General features: G+C 43.7%; 1 protein-coding gene across 1 annotated transcript; it reads right to left on the bottom strand.

Moving 5' to 3' along the window:
• Nucleotides 1–1,068: 1,068 nt before the first annotated feature.
• Nucleotides 1,069–12,601, bottom strand: SIKE1 (suppressor of IKBKE 1). Its single transcript, XM_004616238.3, has 5 exons — nt 11,997–12,601; nt 11,702–11,807; nt 10,264–10,406; nt 7,535–7,648; nt 1,069–2,404 (listed from the first exon to the last, which is right to left on the bottom strand). Exons 1-5 carry the CDS (start codon nt 12,153–12,155, stop codon nt 2,303–2,305), a joined length of 624 nt encoding a protein of 207 aa, XP_004616295.2. The 5' UTR covers nt 12,156–12,601; the 3' UTR covers nt 1,069–2,302.
• Nucleotides 12,602–12,949: the final 348 nt, after the last annotated feature.

Here is a 12,949-nt window from a genome sequence, read left to right as displayed (position 1 = left end):
AGCAAACAAGACAAACAAGATAGGTTTTTTTTTTTTTTTTTTGGTTGTTGTGTTTTGGAGACACACCTGGTGGTGTCAGGGGTTACTCCTGGCTCTATGGTCAGGAATCACTTCTGGCAGTGCCCAGGAGACCCTATGGAATGCCTGGAATCGAGCCTTTTTTTTTTGTTGTTGTTGTTGTTGTTGTTGTTTTTGGATCACACCTGGCGATGCACAGGGGTTACTCCTGGCTCTTCACTCAGGAATTACCCCAGGCGGTGCTCAGGGGACCATATGGGATGCTGGGATTAGAACCCGGGTTGGCCGCGTGCAAGGCAAACGCCCTACCCGCTGTGCTATCGCTCCAGCCCCTGGAATCGAGCCTTGATAGGCCGCATTTAAGGCAAGTGCCTTACAAGCTTTACTATTTCTCTAGCCCTCTATTTGAAAACTGAAAAAACTATCCGAAACAAGATAGTTTTTATTAAACAAAATTTGCTTAGAAAAATGTGAGGAGAAAGAGAGAAGTGCATATTCAAAAGAGAACACAGATTTCTTCAGAGTAGAAAAAGCAAAGCTACATAGAGACAAGCAAGTGAGATACAAGTTCAAGGGGGAACAAAGGCTTGAAGAGCAAAAGGAGTACATTCTTTTTAGCAGTGAAAAAAAAATTCTGTTGCTCATAAAGCACTGACAATTCTTTTTATTGCTTTTTTTGTTTGCTTTTTTGCTTTTTGGGTCACACCTAGTGATGCTCAGGGGTTACTCCTCGCTCTGCACTCAGGAATCACCCCTGGCGGTGCTCAGGGGACCATATGGGATGCTGGGAATTGAACCCGAGTCGGCTGCGTGCAAGGCAAACTCCCTACCCATTGTGCTATTGCTCCAGCCCCGACAATTCTTTTTAATACCAAATCTCTTCCCTGTAGCATACTGCTTGGCATCAACTGGAAAATATTAATAGGTTTAGAATCCATTGCTTATATTATTTGGGGATAAATCTAAATTGTTATATAAATTTGCTTAAATGAATTAGTACATTTGAAATAGTAGCAAATTGACATGAAGAAACTGATGAATGAGCCTAGATGATCTGTCAACAATGAAATCTCAACATAGCTTTATTGTCTGTACAGCACTTAGTATTATGATGTGAAAATCCTTATTAGGCAACAAAACTCTGTCTCCTTGTGAAAAAAAGAAAATTAGAAGAACTAGTAATGAAAAAAAGGACCTCCACATACTGATGATCCTTTGCTCCAAAGAGAACTTTTATATAAACAGCAGTTTATATATAGAACTTTTATATAAACTAAGAACTATGGTATGAGTAAATGTATTTATTACATAGTCTTCACAAGGGTAAATCCTATTCAAGTTGAAAAGTTTCCAGAAGGGCCAAATGTTGAAAAACACATACTAGCATTAATAAAAGTTCCTTTAAGCATCTGAATTAAGAGCACATATGTGTGTATACAAATAAGATCCTCACCATTCTCAACAATAAAGCCACTAGAAAAAGTCATTTGTTTTCAAGTATGCTTCCCAGGGACTGGTAGGAGGTGCTCTCAAATTATGAGTAAAGCCACTAAATCATAAAGTGCCAACTCTCAGCACCAGACAGACTTAACATTTCATAGAAGGTAAATGACATTACAAATCAGAGAAACTGTTGGTCTAGTTCTATGGAATTATATTAATTTTCTCAAATGGACAAAAACACAGCCTAATGTCAAATGGATTTAAAAAGTTAAAACTATCTCTCCACCTTGGGGTTGTATAGGGATTAAACCTCTTGCTCATATGAGGTGGACCCTGGTTCAATTCCCCCAGCCTTTCCAGGAGCAAATCATGACCAGAGAACCAGGAACAGTCCCTGAACAGCTTGCGTGGAACAAGCCCCATTCTGCAGGCCCCACACACAAAAAAACCAAACCAAACCCAAATCAAGAAAACTTTAGATCCATTTAGAATGCTTTAGAATGCAATTGATAACACAACATAAAATAAAATTGCTGATTTGAAATAAAATGCTTTGAGTTTCAAGATATGGAAAAAAAGGAAGTTTATATAAATTGAGGTCCCCAAAAAGAAATTTACAAAGGTAGTTTCTTAGGGAAAGGAATGGCGAAACTCATTGTACTTCTACTAACACACCCAAATACTGTTTTATGGAAAGCCAGTTTGCACAGCAAATTCTAAACTTTTCCCTGAAAATCAGGTCTGAGGCAAGACACTGCATGGACACACTTGAGTAGAAAGATAACATCTTCCTTCCTTGATTGCTCCTTTTGGACAAGCTAGCGGTCACTCAGAAATTCAGTTATATGATGGCTTGAGGAACAGTGTCCATTGAATTTTCTTCCCTCACCTGAAGAGACTCACTGCTGATGGACAATAATTCTCGAAGTTCTTTATTCTCAAGCTGAAAAGACAAAAAAAAGAAAAAAGAAAGATATATTGTTACTTTAGGTACTGTGACTGTCAAAATGCATTAGAATTTTTTGTAGTTCTGGGCCAGGAACAGAATGCATATGATTTCAATCTTCTCTGCTAAATGGAAGGAAAGAAGGAAAGGGGGAGAAATCACTTAGCAGGCCTGCAGCCAGGTATCACAAGGTCATACTTCTCTTAGTTTACAAAAACATATATGGCAGTAGGTAATTTTTGGACTCTCAATCCGATACGAATGTTTTTCCCAATAAAGTCAGATTTGTCCCACATTTTCTTAGGGCTATTTCCATAAATGGACTAAATTCAATCAGATATATGCATTTGAAAGTCCTACTTGGGATCTTGTTTCTCCCCTTCATTTCTATAGAGCGTAGCTGACATTCATCATCCTCATTGTCTCCACAGGGCCTGGGGATAAAATCTTCTGCCATATAACCCATCAGGGAACATGGTGGAACAGAGCAGTGACCCTACTGCCAGCCATTCCCTGCCTCTTACCATCCTTGCAACCCTGGGGCCAGTGTTCTATCTGCAGCAAGCACTGCAAAGTATGTGTGTGACATCTGGTCACTGCAATAGCATCAACAGAGGGACAGAAGGGAAGAAAATTGCCTGCCATAGAAAGTGCTTCCTAGACAGGAGCAATAGTGTAGCAGGTGGGTGCTTGCCTTTCACGCTGTGGACGGGTATCCCACATGGTCCCCTGTGAGTTCAAAATGCGGGTGTGTGACACGTGCTTTTGGTGGTTGAGAACTGCATCCCTGGCCTCCCCAGCAGAGGAACAAAGAGATGAGGGACCACAGACTGATGGTCAAAATGTCCTGTGTAATGCAGAGCTGCTAGCATACTTATAGAATGTCTGAGGCATAGGACTGCACATAAGCGTGATGGGTCATTTACAGAGGGAAAGCCTTCGGCGAAGGCAGTTCTCTTGGGGGAATTAATTCAAGGAAATACTCTTTCTTCCAGGGGATATATGGAGAAATTTGCCTAGGAGCAACCAGCATTATATTGCTTTTTTCTTTCCCTAGCTACCAGTAAATATTAAACAATTAAGTTTACTTCTTATTAATACTTGCACTTATTTGAATAAATACAGTAAGAGATATTGATTCCAAAACTTAGTTCTCTGGGCTCCAAGGGCAAGGCTGCTGGGCTTCTATCATAAATCCCAGACTAGGTCCTCAGGCTGGTTTGACTCTTCCTTCCCCATAGGGGTCCTGTCTCTTTAAGTCATAATGGCTTGCATCGAGACCCTAATTTTATGCTTTCTAGGTTGTTCCATTTCGATGCCGAGGTAGCTTCACTGCTCATCCCAGGTCCATCCCAGTCCCATGCTGGGAACTCCCTTGTGGGGTGTTAGGAACTATGGCAACCAAAGCCTGAGTCAATAATTATGATGGGTGCCCAGGAGTAGATCTATTTCAGAGTCAATCAGCTCCCAAATGTTAGGAGCACAGCACTCATGGTCTTTCTGTATTTAAGCAAGAAAAAAAATTACTACATAGTATAATATGAAAAGGCTATAGGGGAAATTGAAAAGCAAGTAATTCACTTCATATATGGAGTCCAGAGTCATCAGAAGGTTTTGACTTAGTAACTAATACAAAGGAAAGGTTAAAGATAAACTCAGGGGATTAGGGGTGCTTGCTCTTAGTTTCTCTGGGAAGAGGAAAAAAGGCAATTCACTGAAGAAGCCTAAAACACTTAGGGTTAATATCTAATAGTCTCCAGAGCCCTGCTAGGAGTGATTTCTGAGCACAGAGCCAGGAGTAAGCCCTGAGCACTGTCAGGTGGGCCCCCAAAGCAATAAGTACATAAATAAAAGTGCTTCCTCCATTACTCTTGTCTCTCTCCTACTGTTGATACACCATTTTCCTATCATATAACTAGTCCTATTCTTACTTGTGTAAAAACACAAAAAAGAATAGAAAGGGGCGTGGGGAGCGCCTCACCGCACCGCGCCAGGCACTGGGCACAGGGCAGCAGCGCTGACTCTCCTGCCACTCGCATTCGGTAGTCTCCAGCCGCTTCTCCTACCCTGGGGAGGTTGATGGCGATGACGAGGCAGGCGAAGGAAGGAACGGAGGCCAGACTGGTTGGTCTCAGTCACAGTTTATTCCATTCCCATCTCCATTCTCCTCTGATTCTCCTCCTGCTTCTTCCTCCCCCATCCTACTTCATTCTCTCTCTCTGGATCTCCCCTGGAACTCGCCCCCAGCCCCCTCATCCAGCCACCTTAAATCCCCCCCCACATCTTGTGCTGGATCCAGCGGGGCTGGCTTATGCATAGGTGTGGTTACAATCAATAGGGGGTAAAGTTCTATCCCTTAGGGTATGCTTTCACTAGGACAGAATCTCTTTCAGCAGGACATCCGCCCAAGAGCGGAATCCCCTGGGTGTGTTTCTCCTCTCTTTGTTCAACTAACATATAAGTATTCATATTATAAATCATTTTGTATGGACATAGCAAGAGATGCATTAAGCTTATAGAATTCCTCTCCTGGGGTCACCTCCATCTCAGACTACAGTGCTCAGGCCAGATTAGTCTTTCCTAGCCCTAGCAGGGTCCTAGTCTCGTCGTTGCTTCTGGATCATGACATGACACGTCCATGACCAAGCTGTTAAGCATTAGGCACTTTGGCCAGGCCCATCTCGATGCCAGGGTAGCACATAACTCACCGCTTGCCCTGGGTCCGTCTCACCCCTCGTCGGGACCCTGCTTTTGGGGGTGCTAGGAAGTAAGGGCAGCTGAGGCTTAAGTCAAGAAAGCAGATGCCCAGGAATGAATAATATTTGAAGCCAATTGAATCCCAAGTTACCAAAGCATATTAATAAATGTCTTTCTTTGTCCATACAAAAAGGATATTGTTTTAAAGTAAACTATTCAAAAGACATAAGAGAGGAGAAAGACAATATTAACTTACAATACAAGTTCACTGTCCTAGCAAGGTCTGACCTTACAAATTAACAGAGTTTGATTAGAGGAAGAGCAGATAAACTGGTAGAAGTGGTTACAGATAAACAAAGGAATGGGAGTGACTGGGGAGCACTCTGATGGGTGTGACTGATATAACTAAGCTCCTAGTGGCAAGGGGAGCAGTACATACCAATGTAGTCTAGAATTGTTTGGAGATTATTACCAGATAAACCCAAACTGTGACAAGGGAGAAAGGACAAACCAATGATATCCAACACCTACTATTAGATGCTAAGCAGAAATTCTACCCCTTTATCTCTAATATCTCTCTATTTGTTATCATACTCTAATTAGTATCTTATTAAATATTATTATTTGTTTATTGGTTTTTAACACACACCCAGTGGTGTTCAGGATTTACTCCTAGTGGGGCTCAGGGGTCCATATGAGATACTGGGATAGACAGAACCTGGATCAGCAGCATGCAAGGCAAGTACACTGCCCTCTGTACTATTGCCCTATTTTTCATACTCAACTTTTATTGTTGTTTTGGAGCCACACCTGCCCAGGAATGACTCCTGGCCCTGTGCTCAGGGATCACTCTTGGTGGGTTTGGGGGACCATATGGAATGCCAGGAATGAACTGGGTTGGCCATGTGCAAGGCACATGCCCTATCCATTGTACTATCTCTCTGGCCTACTTTTAATACATTTTTGGGGGAAGATTATTTTTTATTGAGAAAGAAGAAACATTGCATTATAAAATTATACAAATTTCAGGCATGAATCATTAAATATTGCTTTAAGTACTTTATATGTCTCTTTTAGAATTTGCTTCCATAATTTTAATATGCAGATTTTGCTATTTCCTGATCAATTTAAGACATTTTACTAAATTTTATAGTAGATGAAGTAATTTAGATCATATGTAATCTGTCTCTTACAATATAACAGTAACTCAACTTCCAGCTGCTGCATAATTGCATCTTAATTGTTTGCTGCTGATTATATTTCCTTTTGGACTGGAGCGATAGCACAGTGGATAGGGTGTCTGCCTTGCACGCAGCCAACCCGGGTTCGATTCCTCCATCCCTCTTGGAGAGCCCGGCAAGCTACCAAGAGTATCCAGCCCACATGGCAGAGCCTGGCAAGCTACCCGTGGCATATTCAATATGCCAAAAACAATAAAACAAGTCTCACAATGAAGACGTTACTGGTGCCTGCTCGAGCAAATAGATGAACAATGGGACGACAGTGCTACATGTGCTATATTTCCTTTTAAAAGGATATGGAGAAGAGTGTGTGTGTATATGTATATATATATATATATACATATATATATATATATATAGTGTGTGTGTGTGTGTGTGTGTGTGAAGCAAAATAGTTTTTCTTTTTTGCTTTTTGGGTCACACCCGGTGATAAACAGGGGTTACTCCTGGCTCATGCACTCAGGAACTACTCCTAGTGGTGCTCAGGGGACCATATGGGATGTTGGGAATCAAACCCAGGTCAGCTGCGTGCAAGGCAAACACCCTACCCTCTGTGCTATAGCTCCAGCCCCAAGACAGTTTTATTGAAATTTAGAAAGATGAGAGGAGATAGAAAGGAAATACACGTTCAAGAGAGAACATGGGATTCTTCAGAATGGAAAAAGCAAAGAGACATAGAGACAAGTGAACAAGATACATTCAAGGGCAAACATAAGCTTGAAGAGCAAACCTTACATTTTAAGTCATGAGTATAAAGAAAACACCAATATATTGCAGTGGTAGGATACTGAAGGTAGATTTTCTAAGCTATGAAAACTTGCTGAAATACTGTGAATTTAAAATTGCAACAATCGGGGCTGGAGAGATAGCACAGCGGGTAGGGTGTTTGCCTTGCACGCGGCCGACCCGGGTTCAAATCCCAGCATCCCATATGGTCCCCTGAGCACCGCTAGGAGTAATTCCTGAGTGCAGAGCCAGGAGTAACCCCTGTGCATCGCCAGGTGTGACCCAAAAAGCAAAAAAAAAAAAAAAAATAAAATAAAAATAAAATTGCAACAATCTTGGGGCCAGAGAGAGTAATTGGGGCTGCCAGGAATTCCTGAGTACAGAACCAGGAGAAATCTTGGAGCATTGCTGGTATGGCCCCAAACCAAAAATAATAAAATAAATAAAATTTCAACAATCTTACCTCTAACTGGGCTAGTTTTTCACGAATCTTACAAAACTGGTCATCATCCAACTGAACTGCTTTCCTCATTACTTCTCCCATTTCACAGATTCGGTCAATCTGACTCTCAATTTCCTGTGGAAAGAATAATAATCTATTTTTAAATGTGAAAACATCATTTTTTTCCCCTACAGGTAATTTCATGAGAAGACTTACATTATGATGTTAAAAAGTTAATTTTATTTATGTCCCTGAGGCCACACTTGAATCCTCAGAGATAAAGACATAATAAAGTTATTTTGTGGTATACACAAATAATTGGATTTCAAAAGATCAGCCCTGGTCTAACCACCCTTTGGATGTTGGACAATATCTCAAATTGGCTGCTTAATTTAAATTTGAATATTTTTATCACCAGGAAGCAATGTTGTAAGGAATGTTATTTTATCTTTGAATATATTTTAGCAAGTTTCACATATGAGCTTAATCCTAACTCATTCCAGGTTCAAGCTTTCCCCTCTGGATACTAGCTTTTTTTTTTAAGTCTGTGTTTTTATTACTGTTCAGGCAAAGTAATTACATTAGTGTTGAAGTTTATGGTATTGACAGACAAAATCACTGCTCCACCCAGCCTCCCTGTGTTATCTTCAGTCTGATTTCTGTTCCTCCCATCCCCTCCCCTACTGTTAGGTGATCAACTTTGTAACCTGCAGGTTGACATTGCTGTGTCCTTCCCCCCTTGCCACAAGGAGCTTAGGCTTCTCCCAGTCACACCCATCAAGGTGTTCCTGAGTCACTCCCATTCCTTTATTTAGCTGTATTCACTTCTCTATGCTCTCTTCCCCAAAACAGTTAATCAGCTTTTCCCCCTAATCTGACTCTGTTAATTTGTAAGGCCAGATCCAGGGGGCGAGATCCAGGGCGATATCCAGAACCAGGAGAGAAATGGAGGGAGACAGGAGAAGGGAATAAACGACAACTGATAGAGCTTGGCCCTTGTTTCCTCCTCTGTCTGCCCCATGGCCAGGGCCACTCTGGCTGGGCGATCGGCCCGGGCCCGATTGGCCCGGGCCCGTCCCCCTCAAAGAGCCACCGGGGCTCTCCAGCGGTCGCCCGACCCCCCCCCCCCATGTTTTTAACAGTAACCCAAGGCCAAGATATCATTGTTCCCACCTATTTCCCCGTCTTTTGACTGAAGCTTCTTAAATGGGTTGCAACCCATTGTTTGACAAGGGTGGTGTAACTTCTTTAAAAAAATTTTTTTAGGGGCTGGAGCGAGAGCACAGCGGGTAGGGTGTTTGCCTTGCACGCAGCTGACCTGGGTTCAATTCCCAGCATCCCATTTGGTCTCCTGAGCACTGCCAGGAGTAATTCCTGAGTATCCCCTGAGCATCACCGGGTGTGACCCCCCCCCCCAAAAAAAAAAAGCAAAAGACATGTTAAATCAGTAAAATGTTTTTTCACTGGAATCTAAGATGAAATTTGTCTTTCATAAATTCAGTTATGGTACCAATCTGTCAAACCAGATTTAAATTATATAACACATGAAGATGAACAATGATAATCAACATAAGACAATTACTTGTGCTCCCAAATTAAAGCACAAACAACTAATGAAATTATGCCATCTATATATACTCTTAAACTGTATTTATTTATCTTGTCAATATGGTATAATGCCATGTAGTTCAGATTTGTTTTGTTAGGGGGACGGTACACTCAGTCGTGCTCCGTGCTTACTTTCGGTAATGAGCCTATCCATGTTCAGGGATCATTTCTGGTAGTGCTGGGGACCCTATGCAGTACTGGAGATCAAACTAGGGGTGACTGCATGCAAAGCAAGTACCTAAACCCCTGTACTATTGCTCAGGCTCCTATACTTCAGTTTAACAGGTTAACTGCCTATGTTAGAGGTAAAAGATGAATTTAAGCTTACAAAAAGATCTGTATTGTTTAATGAAATGTTCAATAATACTAAGAAAATATTTTTTAAACACCTTCAAAAAAATTTTTTTTTCTTTTTGGGTCACACCCATTGATACTCAGGGATTACTCCTGGCTTTGCACTCAGGAATTACTCCTGGCGGCAGTGCTTGGGGGACCATATGGGATGCGGGGGATCGAACCTGGGTCGGCTGCATGCAAGGCAAATGCCCTACCCACTGTGCTATCGCTCCGGCCCCAAACACCTTCAAAATTAATTGATTATGTTTGGTTTATGATTTGCTCTTTTTGGGGTGTTGTGGGGGCTGTGGAAAGTACACAGAGCAGTACTTAAGACAGTCCTTATCCTAAACTCAGGGATCACTCCTGGTGGCTCAGGGGGTCATATGGAGCCGAGGATAGAACTCAGGTGGATTGAGTGCAAGGCAAATGCGGCAAATGCCCTGTCCATTGTACTGCTTTGGCCCAGAACTAAGCAAGGGAGGTACCTAACTTTCACTCAAAGAGACCTGAGCAACCTGGCTCTCATATTTCTTTTTTTTTTTTTTAAACTAAATGGCATTATTTTGCTATATCTAGAATTAATTTTTGTGTATTTTAATTTCCTTCCAGTGGTTACATAATATCATTCTAGTTGCATTTTTACAGCATCATAGCAAAATGAACAATGAATGTGATGAACATGAAAATGAATTCTTTTCATGTTCATCATATTTTTGATGAATTCATCAAAAACAAGAACACAATTAAATAATTTTAAGATTTTAATTCAGTTATTTTAGAATGGACTCATTAAAGTTTCTTACCGCAGAATGGCACTGATGAGCTTTCAGGACTGGTTCAGCATCCACTGCTTTTTTAGCAACCATTAGCTGCAACATCTGTTTCCGGTACTTGCTCATGATGAGTTCCAAAGCATCCTGGTGTTCCTCCAAGGAAACCCAGAGCTCTATCAAAAATAAAAAAAAAAGTTGGCAGTGATGGCTATGAGAAAGCTTCTAAAGACAAATTATTTACAGTCGAAATTTTAGAACTTTCCAAGAGACAAGTGTGAACCCAAAGTCATAAACCAGAATTTAAGTCCACAAGACTCAACACTTAAGAAAACTTAAGTGAAAAGTAACTTTCTAGGCAGAGGCAATATAGCTGGGGGAAAAAAAGACGAGAATCAGAAGACATGGTTTAAGTTCAATTCTATGAGTTACTGGTTACCAACTTCTAAGCTAATCATTTAACCTCACTATTCCTTTTTTGATGCTGGGGTGAAGAGGGGGGCTTTCTCAAGCTGTGCTGGGGGTGATGGTTTAGGGGCCACTGCCTGTTGGCAGTTCAGTGCTAGAGCAAGAGGATGCCTGGTTTAATCAGGACAGGTGGAGCTAGGGGGACAAGAAATACCCAGGGGATTGTTGGGGGCCTCTGGCAATGCTTGTGTGGGAGAGAACCCAGATGTGGTGCATGCAAGGCCTGACCCCTATACTATCTCCCAGGCCCAGGCCCTTCCCTCTATTTCTCATCTGCATGTAAAAATAACACCTGGCTGTGTTAAATCTAAAAATGAAGATTTGAGGGGCTGGAGAGATAGCACAGCAGGTAGGGCGTTTGCTTTGCATGCGGCCTACCCGGGTTCGATTCCCAGCATCCCATATGGTCCCCCGAGCACCGCCAGGAGTAATTCCTGAGTGCAGAGCCAGGAGTAACCCCTGTGCATCGCCGGGTGTAACCCAAAAAGAAAAAAAAAATGAAGATTTGAGAATACAAAGGGACAAGGGAAAGCTCTCTAAGCTGAAATACAAATAAACTTCCTGCTACGTAATATCATTAATAATGTACTGAACCAGTCTCTGAGGATAAAATGTAGTACTTCCTTGTTGCACAAGAACACAAAACACAGTTTAATCTTGACTCTGTGTTTACTTCATTCGTATTTAACATTATACAGTTAAACCCTGCAAATCTCCATCTTGGGGCTACCTAATTGAGCCATGCAATAATTCAACTCCAATCAGCACCTCTGAAAAATATCGTATCAGTCTGATGACCCTAAAGCAGGTAACAGAATTGTGGTCACTGGGCCAGTGCAGGATAAAGCTCCAGGTAAACGTGTCCACCTGAAACCCCACCCCCGCCCAAATGAAAGTTATCAGTCTGGAAATGAACACGCATTCTGGTGAACAGCGAGGCAGTTTCGCAAGAACTTCTCCAAGGTTACTAAATGAGAAAACCGTCACTAAAAAACGGTCTGACCTCTGTTTTCCTGCTGCAAGTCCCGAATCTGTGTATTCTCCTGGGACAGCAGAATGTGTGGTTTGTATTTGGACATGTCCTTGACGTCGGAGGTGTCCTCTTGATACTGAACAGAGAGAAACGGGCCACAGCCAGAGTTCGCCTCCTTGGGTCCCAGGGAAAAACGCTGACCGCCCCCTCGCAGACGGGGAGTCAGGTCCCACTCCCGTTCCCTCCCCCCCACCCTACCCGACCCCCACCTCGCGCCCCGCCCGCAGAAGCCCAGAACCTGTGCCAGGCCCCGGTGCTGGCAGACCTGGTCGGGAAGCGCCGCGCCCGCCTCCCGCATCGCCGCCACTCGGCGGTGCAGCGCCGCCGACTGGTCCACCAGCGACTCGGCCGCCGCGTCGTGCTCCCGCAGCCGCTCCAGCAGCGTCTTGGCGTCCGTCAGGATCTTCTCGATGGTGCAGCTCATCGTGGCCGCGGGACAGCAGGCCCTGCTAGCTCCGGCCCCAGCTCGGCGTCACCCACGTCACTTCCGTGTACGTTTCGCAGGCGACAGGCTACGCTCTGCGCCTGCACAGCGGCCGCTTGCCGGACTGTTGCCCGCGCTCAGCCGGGTCCTGCAACAGCCCTGTGGTCAGCCCGGGCGCTGCAGCCGGGTCCTGCAGCAACCTTGTGGTCAGCCCGGGCCCTGCAGCCAGGCCCTGGACCCCGTGGTCAGCCGGGCCCTGGACCCCGCGCTCAGCCGGGCCCTGCAGCCAGGCCCTGGACCCCGTGGTCAGCCGGGCCCTGGACCCCGCGCTCAGCCGGGCCCTGCAGCCGTGCCCTGGACCCCGTGGTCAGCCGGGCCCTGCAGCCGGGCCCTGGACCTCGTGGTCAGCCGCGCCCGCAGCCCAACGCTGGAGCCGCCGGGCGCACACCCAAGCCCTTCAGCGATGCCCTCGCTTCCTGTTCCCACGGTCTGGGGATCTGGTGAAACTTGGGCGGAGTTTCTTTCCTCTGCTAGTTTTTGGTTTTGTGATAAAATCGTGATTTTTTCCTTCTCAGTTTATCTTTTTATTTGGAAACTGGTAAAATACTCAAATCACACCACCTTAGTCAAAATGGGCAGTGCTTTAGCAGTCAGCGCGTTTACGTTATGATACTATCTCTGCTGGAGACCCGTAGATCTATCTGCAGAACTTTTACGTTTTCCAAACAAATTTTTGATAACTATAATGAATTCCTTTTTTCTTTTTCTCCTCTCCCCTTTTTTTGTTTTTGGGT

This window comes from Sorex araneus, chromosome 5, assembly GCF_027595985.1.
Source record: "Sorex araneus isolate mSorAra2 chromosome 5, mSorAra2.pri, whole genome shotgun sequence".
Taxonomy (NCBI): Eukaryota; Metazoa; Chordata; class Mammalia; order Eulipotyphla; family Soricidae; genus Sorex; species Sorex araneus.
The sequence above is the reverse complement of the archived record's forward strand: the minus strand, read 5'-3'. Positions and strand labels throughout refer to the sequence as shown.

What these genes read in the sequence shown, in the direction of transcription:
- SIKE1 (XM_004616238.3), bottom strand. Translation starts at nt 12,155, where the DNA reads ATGAGCTGCACCATCGAGAAGATCCTGACGGACGCCAAGACGCTGCTG. An exon ending in CTTGCAGCAGGAAAACAGAG is followed by an intron (nt 10,407 to 11,701) that starts GTCAGACCGTTT and finishes TATTTTTGATAG; the next exon opens with AGCTCTGGGTTTCCTTGGAG. An exon ending in AAAAACTAGCCCAGTTAGAG is followed by an intron (nt 2,405 to 7,534) that starts GTAAGATTGTTG and finishes TTGTCTTTTCAG; the next exon opens with CTTGAGAATAAAGAACTTCG.